At 45.3% G+C, this 16,246-nt stretch overlaps 3 protein-coding genes across 3 annotated transcripts; 1 reads left to right on the forward strand and 2 right to left on the reverse strand.

Annotated features, from left to right (window-relative positions):
- Positions 1-1,683: 1,683 nt before the first annotated feature.
- KLHL23 (kelch like family member 23) lies at positions 1,684-5,417 on the reverse strand (the record flags this gene model as incomplete). The annotated part of the gene is made up of 3 exons (XM_084289479.1): positions 1,684-1,994; positions 2,562-2,714; positions 4,193-5,417. The coding sequence occupies 3 exons, from the start codon at positions 5,415-5,417 to the stop codon at positions 1,684-1,686; spliced, it is 1,689 nt and encodes a 562-aa protein (XP_084145605.1).
- Positions 5,418-8,076: 2,659 nt separating this feature from the next.
- On the reverse strand, positions 8,077-9,802 carry PHOSPHO2 (phosphatase, orphan 2). The gene is made up of 2 exons (XM_084288802.1): positions 9,543-9,802; positions 8,077-9,385 (listed from the first exon to the last, which is right to left on the reverse strand). Exon 2 carries the CDS (start codon positions 9,381-9,383, stop codon positions 8,658-8,660), a length of 726 nt encoding a protein of 241 aa, XP_084144928.1. The 5' UTR covers positions 9,384-9,385; positions 9,543-9,802; the 3' UTR covers positions 8,077-8,657.
- An 86-nt stretch (positions 9,803-9,888) lies between these two features.
- LOC311211017 (cilia- and flagella- associated protein 210-like) lies at positions 9,889-15,419 on the forward strand (the record flags this gene model as incomplete). The annotated part of the gene is made up of 9 exons (XM_084289480.1): positions 9,889-10,627; positions 10,725-10,951; positions 11,201-11,374; positions 11,468-11,661; positions 11,915-12,071; positions 13,069-13,208; positions 13,552-13,744; positions 14,213-14,377; positions 15,105-15,419. 9 exons carry the CDS (start codon positions 9,889-9,891, stop codon positions 15,417-15,419), a joined length of 2,304 nt encoding a protein of 767 aa, XP_084145606.1.
- Between the last annotated feature and the right edge of the window lie 827 nt (positions 15,420-16,246).

Genomic DNA, 16,246 nt, shown 5'->3' on the forward strand with positions numbered 1-16,246 from the left:
CGGGGGCAGCCCTGTGGTGGTCGTGTAGAAATTGTAATGTGAAAATAGCACCAGTGAAAGCACTCCCCTAGCTCTCCAGCATCCCAAAATCTCCCCCAAACGAGGATGGCTCTGGGTTGGGGTTGTGCTGTGCGGGTGCTGCTCTCCCCCCACAGAACCGAAGGCCTCTCCCGACTCGCACGAGCGTTTCAGATCGCCACCTGGCTTTTAAATCGTTCTCTGCCATAGAGATTTCCAGGATAAATAAATTAGCTCTTTCGCTAACTCGCTTGGCCCGTGTGTTTCAAACAGCACCACGGGGTTCGGTTCCTCAGGCCTCTCTGCATTTAAGAATCTTTAAACAAATTTGGCTGCATCCCCACATAGGTCTCAGCGGGCCAGCTAACCAACCAGGGCACAACCCACACTCAGTGACAGTCAGACATCAGAACGTGAGCTACACACACAGCACAGAACTTTACAGCAAACCTCAAGAGTTGAGTGAACACTGTTACTACCAAATGCAAGTGAGAAATTAGTACAACAGTGTGAAATAACAAAAATATGTTGACAGTGCTTTTGATTAAGAAGAAATACTGTGAACTCATGAGTTCACCTTCTTGCAGAGTTCCTTGGATGGTACCTGGAAAATCCAATAAAATCAGTATTTCATGTCAGGTGGCACTGCTGCTGCAAGAAGTTCCCACCACAACTTATCACAGCCCCCTGCTGTCCCTCCCTTTTGCACCAACATCTAACAGCCGTCTCTGCTGTCATTTTATAAGCTGGATTGAAGAACCAAAGGGGGCTAAAAGAGTCCCTCTGCTCCCCCAGCCTAATTCTTTATTTGGATCACTTCTGTCAGGCTGCATGCAGCTCCACAGCAGCTGCAGTGCCACAGCTCAAGAAACAGGGTGGAGGGATTCTGGACTGTCCAGTCTCTCTCCTTGTATTTCAGGAAGACACATATCAAATTTTATTTCAAAAACAGTTATCATAGTAAGGCTTTTCTCTGGAAAAAAAAAAAAAAAAAAAAAAAAAAAAAACACCAACCACAAATCAGCCAAAAAGCCCACTGCAAAGCCATGCAGAGTTCTGGAAAACTAGTGCACGTTCTGTTGGCAATCCTGGGCTACCAGGTCACATTTCTTCCCCTTTTCCCAGCCTGTGCTCTTCTTCACTCTGGCAGTTGAAGGTGGATTTAGAGGCACCATGCAACTGCCCACAGTTTCTGGATGTGTAACCTAGTTCTCCTAATACTATAGCTCTATACATACCACACACCTAGCTAGTGGCAATGAACCATTTCTACAGCTATATTCAGTGTATCAGAGATTTTATCATAAACCCAGTAGTCCACAACAATGCAGAGTACTTTGGTTTTACTCAACTTAGCACCAAGTTAGAGTTCCACCTGGTGGCTAATGAAAACAGGTTTTTCACAGTAGTTCCTGTATAGCTGTGCAAAGTATTATAAGAAAGTCATATGAAAAATTTCATGTCAGACAGTGAATGAACTGAAAATATATGGAAATATTTTTCCCACATTTATGCTTCTGAATTGTTTAAAAATGAAGATAAACTATATAGCTTTTAATGAATGTCTGCTAAGAGACTTCACCTGACATTTCACTCGAGGTAAGCAGTACTACTAGGAATACTGCATCTGCTGTTTTCTATAGCAGCAATATGAAAATCAAGTGTTTATACATTATACACACAGACACAGCCGTGTGAACGCATAGCACTGGGAAGATTACCTACTGCTTCCCATTTGTTCAGTTCAGGGTTGTATTTCTCAATACTCTGCAGATATGTTCCTTTTGAATAGGAATATCCTCCTGTTACATAGATGCATCCGTTCATGACCACTGCACCACACTCCATTCTTCTCTCCATCATGTGAGCCATCTGCTTCCACTCATTCTGCTCTGGGTCATAGCAGTCCGTGATCGTGGTCTGTCCACCCACAAAATAGATCTTGTTTTGTAACGTAATTGAACACAATCCATATTCTTTGGGAAGAAAGGAATACAATTCAACTCAGCATGATAACGTTATCTTAAACTGCAGCTACACGACAAACATTGGGCACCACTGATGCCAGCTGAGTTTCTTCACTGAACTTGGTAAACACCCTCAGGAATTTCTGCCAGGCATACATAGACGAGCACCAGTATTTAGTGACAATCTCTTTAGAAACTTATTGTTACCAAATGTAGGAAGTAGAGAAAGCCTTTTGAAAATTCGTATAGAAGACCTTTGCCAAACAATTATGAATAGACAGATTTTATGGGAAGTTAGCTTACTATGTTATTTACTAAAGTACAGCCGTTCCTTAGTTGAGTATTATAAAGTGATTAGTATACAGCAGACACTTGAGGGGGGCCTTTCCCTCCCTTCTCCAAGCCTGGGAATAGTAGATCACCCCACAGGGACAAGTATCCACTCTGAACCTTGCTGCCCTAGAAGTTTTCCTCATCTTACTAGGACCTGGTCAGAAACTCTTAAGTGGGCTTAAAGACTCCTAGTTAGGATTAAACAAATCAAACTCTATGCTCATTACAGAAATTATTGTTTACCTGGATGCGGACTTGTGGTGACTATACTCCACTCATTGCTACCTGAATGGTATCTCTGGATTTTATCATAGGTGCAGCTTCCTCTGTAGCCATAGTGACCTCCGGTTACGTAGATGACTTCATGCAGGACACAGGCGGTGGCGTTTCCAACACCTGGACACAGTGTGAAAGTCATAACACACCTTCAGACTGCACGCAACACCTGCTGGCACTTCCACTGATAACCCCAAGTTAAATGGCTTGTTAATTAACCTAGGATGAAATTATATTTGCAAGTATTTAAGTGAATGTGAAATTAAATAAACTGTCAAGACACCTTATTTTAGCAATGTAAGTCATGAGCAATTAAATAAACATGCAGTAACCAGCAGGTATTGCATGTAATATGGCCATAGAAAAATTCACATAATCCTTATAGTCATTAGGGACACGGTCATGCTGGTTTTGAAATAGGGAATTACTTTCAATATTTCACTAAGTTTCAGTGATTTTTTATGCCTCACTTACATGGAAAGAACAAATTCAATGGGAGCTGAGATTATTCAGCGTCTCAGGGTATTTTTAGCCTTTCTCATATTATTAACAACACTGCTGTACAAACAAGGACACAAATAGAATGTAGCCATGTTAACTCTGTCTCCAGGAGAACAAAACAAAAATAAAACAAGGGAACTCCAAGATAAAACAGGCAAAACTTAGCAAATTAGTGTGTTTTTAAGTATCTAAAAAGCTTCAGGCAGAAAATGTGACAAAATGCCTGCACAGAACATGTAACTGCTCACAGCATTAACACAGCTTTCCTGGATTTAAATTAAGAGAATAATAGCAGTGATTGTGGGAAAGATTTAAACATTAAAGAAACAGTTGCATAAGCATGATTAGCATTTTTCCTGTTAGATACCTTAAAAAAACTGAAAAAATACCATGTTGCATTACCTTACAATAAAATCTCACAAAAGATTTTATTTCTAATTGCAAATAATTACATTAAGTTATAAAAAATATTGTGTGTGATTATTTATAATTTTTACAACCAAATAATATAATTGAGTGAGGTTGTGATCCAAATTCATAGATTGTTAGTAGATCACTATTTCGGCTGCTAAAAATAGGTATGAATACTTTTCCTAACCCTCACACTAAATATTAAACTAAGGAACCTGAACAGATGATACACTGAAATATAAGCAAGCTGCATGCAAGAAAGTTCAAGTGAAGACACTTATTTTGGTATAAATTCAGATTATTTCTGTACAATTATTTATAATATGATCCCTTTATTCACTCTTTGAGGATACACTGAATAGACTTTAATCCCAGGTAGGTTTCTAATTTCTTTCCAAGCTGAACATAAATTGAGATCCTGAAGGGAAGACAAGATTAAAAAGATATCACCACCCCACCACCTGCTCGTTCATCCTGTGTTCCATGGCTCAGCCCAGCCCCGTGTTTGGATGCTTGCAGCAGTTTGGCTAGTGAAGACCTGAACCAAAGCCCACCACAACCACCAGGATGCTTCCCATGCACTTCACTAGAACTTGGATCAACCCCTAAACGTGTCAGTGGCACTTCTGTGTGGCAAAAGTGGAAGGACTGACATTGAAGCAGACACCACACAAAACCTTACGTACCTTTGATCATGTTTGCAATAGGAACCCATTTCTTTTTTAAAGGATCATAGAACTCAGCTTCTTGCACCGGAGCTCCCTGCCGGTAACCACCCAACGCATAGATGCAGCCACTCAGGGAAACTGCACAGTGGTAATACCTCGCGTCGAGCATGGGGCAGCCTTCAGTCCACTCGTCTCTCTCACTGTTATATATCCACACAGTATCAAGGGCTTCGATGCTCTCCGTTCTATAACCTCCCGTCACATATATGTCAGGTCCCAAATTCGTGACCCCATAGCTCTCCCGGGTATGATCTGGCATGTCTGTTCCCTGGACCCATGTGTCAGTTAAGGGATCCCAAACGTGCACCTCTGATAAGGGATGCCAATAATACCCTCCAATCACATACATGGTGGCTGTAGGTCTTTTGGAAAGGCCTTTGGGGCTAGGGTTCAGGGCGTTGTATACGAGTGACCGTATTTTATTATCATTAAGTCGGCATTTTTTTTGTAGGCTTAAAGCTGACCTCAAGTACACGTTATCTAGGTCTATTTGGATGCAACTCAGCAGTTCGTAGATGTCCTCGATCCTCTCTTCCACATTGTGTGCTACCCACTTCACCACCGCTTCGATGGCTGCCTCCTCCTTCCAGACATTCAGGTTCTCTCTGGAGAGGATGAACGCGAGCTTCTCCTTGCCGATGTCCAGGAACTCCTCCTGCTTCCACACCTCTTCGAACCGCCACAGCAGCATCCTGCGCGCCTCCTTCTCCAGCTCCGAGCAGCTGTGGTACTCGGCAAAGGCGTGCATCCCTATGCAGTTGTCGGTGTCCAAGTGCCTGACCAGAAACTGCTCGCAGGCTTTCTTTACCGAGGCGAATTGGAGGAGGTCGGCCGCCTGCAGCAGGCTTTGGACGTTTCTCTTTGTTATCTGGATCTGGGAGGTGTAGGCGTAATTCACGAGGGCTTCCAGCACGGCGTGGCTGAGCTCGGGAAGCCTGATCTGGCTTTTAGCCTTCTCCTTCATGTCGGCCGTGAACATGGCTTTGAAGTAACCGCTGCAAGCCGCCAGGACGGCTCTGTGGCAGCGGAGGCAGACCCCCGAGGCGCCCTGGAGCGCGATGTCGGTGAACAGCCCGTCCAGGTAGAAGCCGCGGAACGCCCCCAGCAGCCGCGCGGGGTGCGCGGGGTCCTCGTACTCGTACGCGAACCCCTCCGCCTCCGCCCCCTGCCCGCACACGGCCATGGCCGCAGCGCCCGGCGGCTTTGTGGCGCCCGCCCGGCCCCGGCCCCGCCCGCTCCTTACGCCCGGGGCCGCCGGGGCCCGCGGGAGGCGGAGCCGCGCGGGCAGCGCCCAGGTGGGCGCCCGAGGCCGCCGCGGGCTGAGGCGGCTCCTCCGCCCTGAGGGACGGCGGCAGCTGCGCGGGCAGCGCCTCCCGGCCGCAGCGCACAGCCGGAGCGCCTCCCGCTGCCCCGGGGCTGCCCCTGCTTCAGGCGTGAGGGGAGCGAGGTCAGGGGTGCCCCAAAATTGTACAGGTATAAGGGAGTATACCTGTATATATACCTCATTAGCAGTAGCCTCACCAGGGCCTGTCCCACAGCTACATTACTCCACTTTTATTTTTTCTCTGGAGCATTCCCTTGTAGGGCCCCAAGTCTGTGTATGCCCCCAAGCCAACAGCTTCGTTTTGCTGCTGTTTTTCACCTTCCATTTCATCAGCTTCCTATGGATATGCATGAACTTCTCTCAGCCCTTGGCCACTCTACTAGCACATAAGGTCAGGGCATAGTATTACAGCTACATACTCCTTACAGTAGCCTGTGTGTAATACCAGATCTGTTACCATACAGAAAAATTCCCATATGCTCAGCAGCCTCGCATTATGCATTCCTTAATATCTTTACCTAAGTTACAACATTTCCCCAGAAGCTGGGCATCTCCCCCCCCACCAGAGGGCATGCTGTTTTAGCCACCCAGCAAGTTAGGTCAGCAACACTAAGTACAGAATGTGTACCCTTTCAAGGATGTCCTCTGTCTTCTCCTTTTCTCTTTTGGCTGTGTTACCAGCTGAAGCTGACTTCACAGTCTGGAGGTACACATCTCCCCTCCCTTATACCCAAATGTGGAAAAATGTGGTAATTGTGGTGCTTCAGAAAACGGATTTCTTTTTTATCTTCAGAAGAGGAGAAAAAAATAACACGAGACCTCATTAATTGCTTAATGGCTTACCTACTGGAATGGAAAAGCTCCTTCTGTCTCTAACACACAATTTGTCCAGCAAATAGCATCAGCTCTACCCTGTACTTGAAGTGATGGAATCATAATAGCTAATCTTTCAATTAGTTTTCTTTGCTTAATCTGTTCTCATCTCCTGCTTCCATACTCTATCACAAAAAAATAAAAACAATCCCTTTTTGATTATGGAGGTTAATGTCTTAATGATTCAGCAATATAGCAAATTACAAAATAAGGTTCCTATGGCTAAAGAATATTAGGAAACCTAATTTAAGTGGAAGAAAAAAAAAAAGAACATTCATATACTAGGTGGCTAGGGCTTTTTTGTTTCTTTGCTTTTTAAATAAGCAATAACTGAGATCTGGACAATAACTGGACAAACAGAAGGCAGACTCTTTTGCAGGTAGGTTATGAGGAGCACAGAAGAGATTGGCACAGTACCAGTACAGCAGCACATCCAGAATGCAGGACATACACAACTTTAAGAAGTAACCACACAATATTGTGCAATGCTACAGCCATTAGCACTTTTGTACAACCCGCAGATCAGAAGACTCAAAACTGTTGAGGCCCACCAGTTAGCAAGATGCCATCTATGTGCCCTTGCACAAGACAAGTTAAGATCTCTAGTATAAACACCTCAGACAGCTATCAACTATCTGTCAGCTGTGCCCCTAATAAGGCAAGTATATTATTTGAGACACCTTAGGTAACAAACTGCTAAAGCAACCTGCTGTAATTAGTTAAAATTGGTGAAGGGCTAAACCCCAGTACAAGGCAGTACTCAAAGGAAATATTCAAGATTTCCACTCAAAATGGGGAAGACCACCCCTAATAAACCTTCAACTTAGAGAAAGAAGTTACTGACAACATCAAGTGTCCATAAGAAAATGAGAAGAGCGCTGCCCAGACAACACAGAAGACAACAGCTACAGCAATTGCAGGTTGCTGAGCTACAACTTGGACATCTGCAACTGAACTACTGCAAGAGTTGGACCAATTTCTCAGCTAAGGCACATACGGGTAGAGAACAGACATCAGTTCAATAGATTATAACCTATTTTGGGAGACTAAGAAAACATTTGGCATGGAAAAGCGTGACTTTAATGAGACATACTTCAGTATGCATAGCACGAAGTCTTAGGGCTCATCTCGCTGTGAGTGCGAAAGACTCCCTGGTCACATACGGTTCCTGAAACTACTGAAAGGCAGGTGAATTCTGTTAAAAAGTTAGAATGGACACAGATGCTCCCTTACAGCCCATGAGAGGGCTATGTGGTGCACATAGACAAGAGTGAACGGGCAGAACCGTGCAAACACATGCACATAAACACCGTTCTGTGGGCCCACACACTGCAGCAGAAACCCATTGAGGAAACAGCACCCGGCTGGCTCCAAGGGGTCAGCAGGGAAGATCTAACCAGCGGCAGCCCTACGCACACGGTCAGGGTGATAGTCAAGGGAATAGGAGAATGGCTCTCCTGTCAACAGCACTGCACCATTCTTACTGCTCTCCAGAAGAGAAGGGGTCTGACTGACAATGTAAACGGTGGTACCCAAAGACTGACACCCAGGCTTGTGTTCGCTCTCCCCAGGCCCTGACAAAAACAGGTGCCTAACTAACACAGAAGCCAGCAGAACACGTTATGCAAATCTTGTATGTTGCTTTTGTCACTGACAGTAACTTTTATTGTCTTTAATTAAAACTCTTAAAAAGGAGTTTTGTTTGGTAAACATTCAGTGTATTAAAAATATAAATGCATCTTCAGATCAAACAAGATTAGAGGCATACCAAATCATTTACAAATTAAACATTTACCCTGATTAAATAGTATTCAAAGCCAATGGTTCCAGAACCATGCTCCTGGTATGTTAAGAATTTAAGTTCTTTTTAAGTAAAGAATTATTTCTTTCTTTTGTGCACTAATCCCACTCCTTTCCCTGAGCACATGGAACAGACCTCACATGCAGTCAGTAAACCTTCGGGGTCGGGAGAAGATTAACGACAATTCCTCCTGCAACCCTCTCACCCCCTTTTCCACTGATGTTGGAACATGTAATATGCTAGAAAGCTGTTTTAACATCACTTTCCCACTATTGCCAAAATTGAACATACAGTTTTGTATCGTGTTTAAAAAACATGGGTTCAGAGCACATCGCAGTTCTAATTTTGTGCTTTTATGCACATGTAGTGTTTCTCTCCTGGGAAGAAAAAGGCATAACTATATTGGTTTCCTTTTATCATCTGAATTATTCCTTTATAAGCAGCTTCAGATAAGACGCTATTTCAACAGCAGTTGACCAAACCAGAACAGAACACTCTACAGGACTGTGATCTTGGGAAAGCTGAGAAATCCTTTTCTCTAAGGTATACCCATGCCTGGGCATAGCAACATCATTCTTCTTCAGAGACATTACCGGACATAGGTCATTCCCACCATCACCTATATATACAACTTGTGTGTAACTTACTCCTCGCTCCAACTGTTTATCTAGGAATTCTTTTAAAACTTTCCTTTTGCAAAGGTTTTTAGGGCACTTCAGACAATGGTGAGTGTGAAAGTTCTGCACAGTTAGATAGCCGGTACTGCTGAATGCTGCAGGGTTTGTAAACACTTCATCAAACACCTTATGGAAGTCAGAGGCTTTTAGAATCCAGTCAATAAATACAGTATTAGAATCTGAAACAATTATGCAGTCAAAAAGCTCCTTGTTCTCGCCAATAAAACGCAGAAGATCTCCCATTCCCGCAGTGAAAGGGATCGTTGTCATAGTCCTTCTCATCTCCTCCTCTTTGACACCGCTGTCTCCCAGGTAGACAAACACTCTGCCCATGTATTCGGTCCAGTGCCCAGGCTGGTAGGAGTTTCTCAGTCCGTGAGGAAGCCTCTTCCCAGGAGCACACTTCACGATCCAGGTGTCGCTATTTTCATCTACGATCGTGTGGTCAAAGTCAAAAACCAGCAGGAATTTCATGGCTGCCCAGGGTCGGTTTACAGAACAAACAAGAGAAAAAAAAATAATAATAAAAAAAGAGAAATACTTATATAAAAGAAACTACTCAGCTCCTACCCCGATCTTGTGCTCAGGTGACAAACACGACGCGAGGGAAGGGCGCTAAGCCAAGCACACAACCTGGGGGCACTGCCTGCGGCCGCTCCGGCTGCGGCACGCGAGGCCGAGACCGAGGCGGGCAGCCCGCGGCAGCTCCGGGCCCGGCGGCGCATCCCAGAGCCGTGCTGCGGCACCGGCCGGGCCCCGCGCCGCCACCGCCGCCGCCACCGCGACCGAGCGGGGCTCCCGCCGCCGGGCAACGCTGCCGCCGCGGAGCGGGGCGGCCGGGCCGCCTCAACGCCGCGCTGGCGCGGCCAGACCCGCAGGCGACAGGCCCAAGCCCGGGCCCGGCCCCGCCGCTCCCGTCGCGCCCCGCGCCAGCCCCGCCCGCTGCCGGGTTGCGCGGCAACAGCGGCAGCGCCGGGACATGGCGGCGGCGCGGCACGGGCGGCCCAGCGGGAGGGGGCGGCTGCCCCGTGAGTGCGCGGGGCCCTTGGGGCGTCCCTGGGCCCTGCCCGGGGGCAGGGGGAGCGAGGCGGGGTCCCCCAGGCAGCGCGGCTGGAAACGGGCTGAGGGCGGCAGCAGCAGCAGCAGCAGCAGCGCGACCCGCGGTGAACGCCCCGGCCGCCCGTGGCTGGGCACCCCCCGCCGGCAGCGCGCAGCTCTGCGCCGTTTCCCTCGGGAATGCCGCTGGGGACACAAAGGGCGCTGCTCGAAGCGCAGCGGTGACCTGAGGGCTGTGGGAGTGCCCGCATGTGTGTGTGTGCCCAACGCAAGGCACTGCGCGTCCTGCCAGCGGCTCGAGGCACTGCCCTGCCACGCCCGCTGTGTTGCAGGAGGCGCAGGGCGCGCACTGAGAAGGGCGGCGAGGCACGGCCTGCGCCCCTGCTGCTGCCGCACCCACCCCCAGCACCACCTTCAGCGCCGTTCCCCAGTCGTTCCCTGCCGGGAATGCTTCCTGGCCCCCATGGCCAAATACCGTCTGCGAGGCATCAGCTACCACAGGCCGACCCTGCACGCACACACGGGTACAGGGATGCGCACAGTTACGCTGCTCAGCGCCACGGCCCAACTACACACACCGCCCGCACTCAGAACACAGGCACAGATCGGCCATCACAGCTCTGGGGTGCTGGGACAGGGAGAGTTACTGTCAGGACGACTCAGTACTGATAATATGCAGGGACTGAAGTCCTGCTGCAGGTTTGAATTAGGATTTTGTGATTCCAAGTAACCTCAGTATCTTTTCTTCCTTCTACCTAGCATCACACAGTTCTGTACAAAATAGTGTTCTAGCTGGATGTTTTATTCCAAATGGAGTAGATCTTCATCAAGTAATTATATTGCCAAAAGCGGAATGGGAAAGGATGCAGGACAATCTTGGCAGCATTAGTAGAGAAGCAGCACGCATCCTTGCTGAGAAGAAAGAACGTGAGGAAATGCACCGACGCTCCAAAGCGGCTGTAAAAGACTGGCCCAATACCATTATGGTAAGTACAAGACACATCTGTCAACTAGGTGATGCATGTAGGCAAAAACACAACAATATTTCTAGGTGTATTCCCTTAGTTTAACATCTGCTTTTAAATATGTATTTTAACTAAGCTACGTATAAATAGTTTAATTGTCAAATTAAACCTAAAACGCAAAATTAAAAAAAAAATCACTCGGTGATTCATCACCTTCAGAATGGTTTTGAATGTGACTTCTAAAAAAGTGAATTTTTATCTGCATTATAGGGCCAGGCACAAAGGAAACTTAAAGCCAAAAAATTACGTGAAGAAAAGGAAGAGGAAGAAAGAAAGAAAGTTGATTTGGAAGAAGCACAGTTCCAAGCAGCAAAACGGAAGGAAGCTATTGATCAAGCAAAAACTTACCTATACTATCAGAACGAAAGAGTGAAAGGGTTGCATGTTTGTTGACAACTTAAAATATTTAAATTCAAATTGTACTGAATTTCTTTAAACACTCTGAACATGCAAATTAATTGAAACGTTCTTTTGTAGAGTGCACTGCTACTTACTGAGGTCCTAAAGGAAAGAGATGCTCAAATTGAATTTAAAAAGTTCAAGCCAAGTGTTAACAAAAAGAAGGAAGAAGAAGCAGAACGTGAGCGTAAAGAAGCTATTCTCAGAGAGCAAGAAAAGGCACATCAGCGTTATATGGATCGACGGGCAATATGCAGAGATCAGTTGGAACAGTATGTAGTAGTAAAATAGGGTTACTTGTGATTAATTATGTATTTAAACTCTCTTCTCACAAATACATCCTGTAAGGTTTTACAGAAAGTTGCACACAATGTTGCTGTTCTTTACGTCTGACAATATACCCAACTTCACTTCAAAATGTCAGATTTTTTTTTAAATTTTATAGGCAAGCAGAATCTTTACTTCATTTATTTCACTTGGTCCCTAACCCATTTTTTTAACTTTTTTTTTTTTGTTTTGTTTCAGAATAGAGGAGCACAAGCGTCAGGCAGATCTGGCCAGGCTAGAGGACAAAAGAGAAGGAGAAGAAATACAGAGATTAAGTCGACTGTATGAGTTGGAAATGCAGAAAAAAATGGAAAAGGAACATGAGGAAAAACTTGAACGCCAGAAGCTGTATCGTGTAAGTGACAGGAAAGCAGAGAGTTCAAAATGCTTGTTTTACCTTGTCTTCTCAGAGTGAAGCAATAGCGTTAATATTATCTAAGTGGGCCTGCTGGCAACAGGAGGTTTGCTGACAACTTTACCAATGTTAGGTCATATCCCTACATTGCTGTTTGCAGGCCATGTCTTCCCTGTCTGCTCTTGAGAAGGCCCCTTGGGTGGAAGTCCCTTCTCTTGTCTGAAGGGGTAACATCAGTACCTGATGCTCTGACTGGTGTACGATGAAAAGGTCTGCTGTAGACATTAAGGAACAGTCTACTTGACTTAAAAACTGCATTTGGGTACCATGTACCTGCCCTGTTTCAAGCCCATTTTCATTTGTTAGGAAGAGGGAGTAGTCTGAGTCTGTGAACATGAAAATATCTCTTTAACTTGTCTTTCCCTTTATGATTAGATATGTTTAGAAAATTTGTCAAGATCTGCTGCCCTCCCTCTTCACCTTCAAAGGCACCTTGCTAAATGCAAACCAGACACGCCTCACAACGCTTTTGGCCAGCATGCAAAAGACAGTAAATTTTTTTACATAGGACTCTAGAAAACTCCTCGTCAGCTAGGATTTGGATTAAGCTCAAACTGGGATAGTTTTGGATGAGGTGGGCCAGGAGTAGCACAGTCTGTGTAAGTATTGGTGGGGTTATGCAGTTCCATTCCTCTCTACATCCCCCTCTCCCACGTGTCTGGATGGCAGCGAGGGATAATGCTCCCTGCATTGCATGCTGACCTGCATAATGGGTTGGAGGAGCAGCTGTTTAATGCTCATTTCCCCTTCTCCTTTCTCCTATCCACCATCTCCTTCATGCATGTTTGAGCCATAAGAAGAAGAATCCCCTTCCTTTCTGCTCTCTTAGAAAAACACGAAGAGAGAACAGAAGAGGAAGTGATTCTTTCAAGTTGCAGCCAAAGGCCTAGATTTTCTGAACTTCATCTGTTATATCAGGACTGTTTTGCCTATGCAGAAGCATGTAGCTGACCAGAAAATAATCAAGGCAGCAGAGGAACAAAAAGAAATGGAAGAAGATGATCGGATTAGAGCTCATTTCAAAGCAAAGCAAAGGATTGCCACGCTGATGAAAGAGAAGGAAGCTGAAATGCGTAGGTAGGTACAAAGTTTGTGTATCAAATGTATCAAACTTAAGTATTATACAGTTGTCACATTCAAGTTCTTCAAGCTGATGATATAACCAAAAAAAAAAATCACAGTTATTGTATAATTAAATTCTACTCATAGGGAAGAGGAGAATTCAGGACAAAAAGGAAGTTCTTTCACAGGTTCATTAGTTATAGGTCTATGTGTGTGTGTCATCTCTCCCCTCTTCAAAGTACAAAGATTTACAGAAGTGCAAGCTGTGTGGCAGGAAGAGAAGACTGCTGGGTTTGGAAGCAGCAATGCTTCAGGTAGACCAGGTGCGTATGTTACAATACCTCATGTTCTTCTGCAGACTAACACAGGAACGTCAGGACAAAATTGTTACCCAATTGGCTGCCCAAATGAGTGAAGCATTGAAGATGGAAGATGATCGTATTGCTAGAGACATTGCAAAAAAAGAAGCCGAAGAAGAAAAAAAGAACAAAGAGAAAGAAGCAAAAACAAAGGCTGCCATTGAATCTATTGCTGAACACAGAGCCACCGTGGTAAAAAAAAAAAAAAATCATTCTTATCCCTCTTTCTCTCCTATCCTTCCAAATACCTTTTAGATACACTGTGGGTTTTAGCATAGCAATTCTTAGTGGGATGCTTGTGCATGTTCTCACTTAGCAGCTGCCTCTTACTTACACCCAACTCCTTAAGCAAGTTGCAAGTGGCACATGGGAAGATCCTCTTGCAAGAGATCAGCATGCTGCATCAGGTCTGCTGACATCTTCCTGGGGTCCTCTCTCCCTCTCCCATCTCATGTTGGGCACGCATCTGTTGGTGCTGCTGGAAGCTTGGGGCTTGGACACTGGCCAGCTACGATGATTGTGCTTACCAGCGAGTGCTGATACAGGGCTGCATCATCATTGCTTTTGTATCTGGCCTGCAGAATGGCTGGTGGCAATACATGACTCTCCAAACTGGCAGGGTAGCTACTTGGCTAACCTCCTCTCTTGTGTAAAATTCAGGTGAAGATGAAACTGGAGAAGGAGAGAGAGGATAAAGCAGAAAGTGTAAAAGAACGTCATGAATTAATGGAAAAGAACCGCATCTACCTGGAAGGGGAAGAAGCCAAGAAACAAAGACAACGTGATGCAAGTATGGAAGTACAGAAGATTCAGCTCCAGCAGATGGTAAATAGAAGTGCTGCACCCTGTCAGCCCCTTCAGAAAGTAGCATGCATCTAAAGCAACAGTACGAGACGCTGAGGGGCTGGGAGAGGAAGCATGCTGTGGTTTTTGTTAATCTTGTATGCTCTGCAGATGTTGGCATTGGGACCAGCCACATCTCAGCAGTGGCACAGAAGTCTCTTCTGGGCTTTCTCAACCCTTGTTGGTCAGGGAGGATGACCTGGAAGGGCAGGCGATGAGAAAGATCACTAAGCTGCGCATAGCAGCTATGGCTTCAGGAGACCCCACTCAGGAATGCAGATCCCCCTTCTGCATTTGAATTTCCCCTGAGCTTGTGACCACATTTTTCAAGTCCTTGTGGTGTCACTGTCTCAGTGTGGGAGCTGATCATACAAAGCCTTTCCTCTCAAGGGGTGTTGTGCATGTCAAGGCTGTTTTGCAATGACACATCACTTCTTGTCCTGTGTTATTATGTATTGCTGCTGGTCTCTTGTATCTTCTGGGCAGATTACTAAAGAGCAGCAGCAAATGCTGATGTTCACTCAGCTATTCAATGTACCCCTTCTTTTTTTGTGGTGAGTGGGGAACAGAATTTGGGAGGGATGGTATTTGACAAATATCAACTACTTAGCATTACCTCAAATGTCATGTAAATTTACCCTCTTGAAGACTCCACAGCTTGTTATGTTGTGAAAGAAATAACAAGCTGTCATTCCCTTTTCTTCTTCAGGCAGAAAAGCAAGCAAGAAAACAGCAGGAGAAGCAAGCAGACTTGGACTACGATGCTCAGAAACAGCTTATTGCACTTTGTAGGGAGCGTGAATTTCAGAACTATGCCAAGCAAGTTATTGAATCAGAGTCCAAGACTACACACAATCTCTATCCTCTCCTCAAAGCATCCAGAGATATAACAGGACTTGGGTGTGGGCCATTTTCCAGAGGAAGCAAAGGAATAAATCTTAGTTTTCACGAACAGGATGTTGCTGAGACCCAGTTACCTGCTTGTAGCTGTACTACTGCACAGGAAGATAAAAATATGAAATAACACTGAGACTATACAGCAAGGAAAGACAGAATAGTTTTCATGTGGTTAAAAAGATACCTTTTTGAACGTTATGGGCAGAGTCAAGACTGCAAACAGATCTATATTAAATATATCTTATGAATCTGGAAGACATTTGAAAAAATAAATACCAGAGAATTGAGTGTATTCTCAAAAGTCACTAGCTTGTATTTCATGAAAGTCGGCTTATTTAACTAGAGACAGCAGTGTGTTACATAGAACTGACGGTCAACAGAACCAATTCCCGCCAAAGGCTCACTATTGCTGCTACGTTTTTATGATTTTTCTAAAAATTCACTGTCCCAGGTTTTTCAGCCCTATGGGCTACTAATGCAATACAAATTCCCTACACAGGTGCAAAAAGTCACACTATTCACTAGCCTATTTCCAGTTCAGTATTCCCCATCATGAAAGAAGAAAAAATAAATAAAACATTTACAGAACCTGCAGGACAAGAAAGAGCAGCCAAATACATGCAGAAGCTAGAATACTTACAGTACTGCAGTTTTTATAGTGCTTTGCAACCACCTCCATAACATTAATGCCTTGCTGTAAATTAGTTATGTGAAAATACGAACGTGGTTTGGTCACAGCCCTTAAAGGTCATCTAAAAGGCAATATACACCCCAATATAGCTGTAAGTAGCTACTACAAAAATACTGTGGCAACAAGAAACAGCGCGGTTTGGCCAGCCTTTCAAACGGACTGACAGTGGTGCAAGCTGTGATCCAGCCGGCCTTTGCCGTCCAGCCTGGTTTCTCGCCCCTAGCCGCCCAGATCTCCGGGCCAAACCGGGGAATGCCGCAAGC

Source organism: Netta rufina (assembly GCF_964035555.1).
Source record: "Netta rufina genome assembly, chromosome: 6".
NCBI classification, from domain to species: domain Eukaryota; kingdom Metazoa; phylum Chordata; class Aves; order Anseriformes; family Anatidae; genus Netta; species Netta rufina.

What these genes read in the sequence shown, in the direction of transcription:
- PHOSPHO2 (XM_084288802.1), bottom strand. Translation starts at nt 9,383, where the DNA reads ATGAAATTCCTGCTGGTTTTTGACTTTGACCACACGATCGTAGATGAA.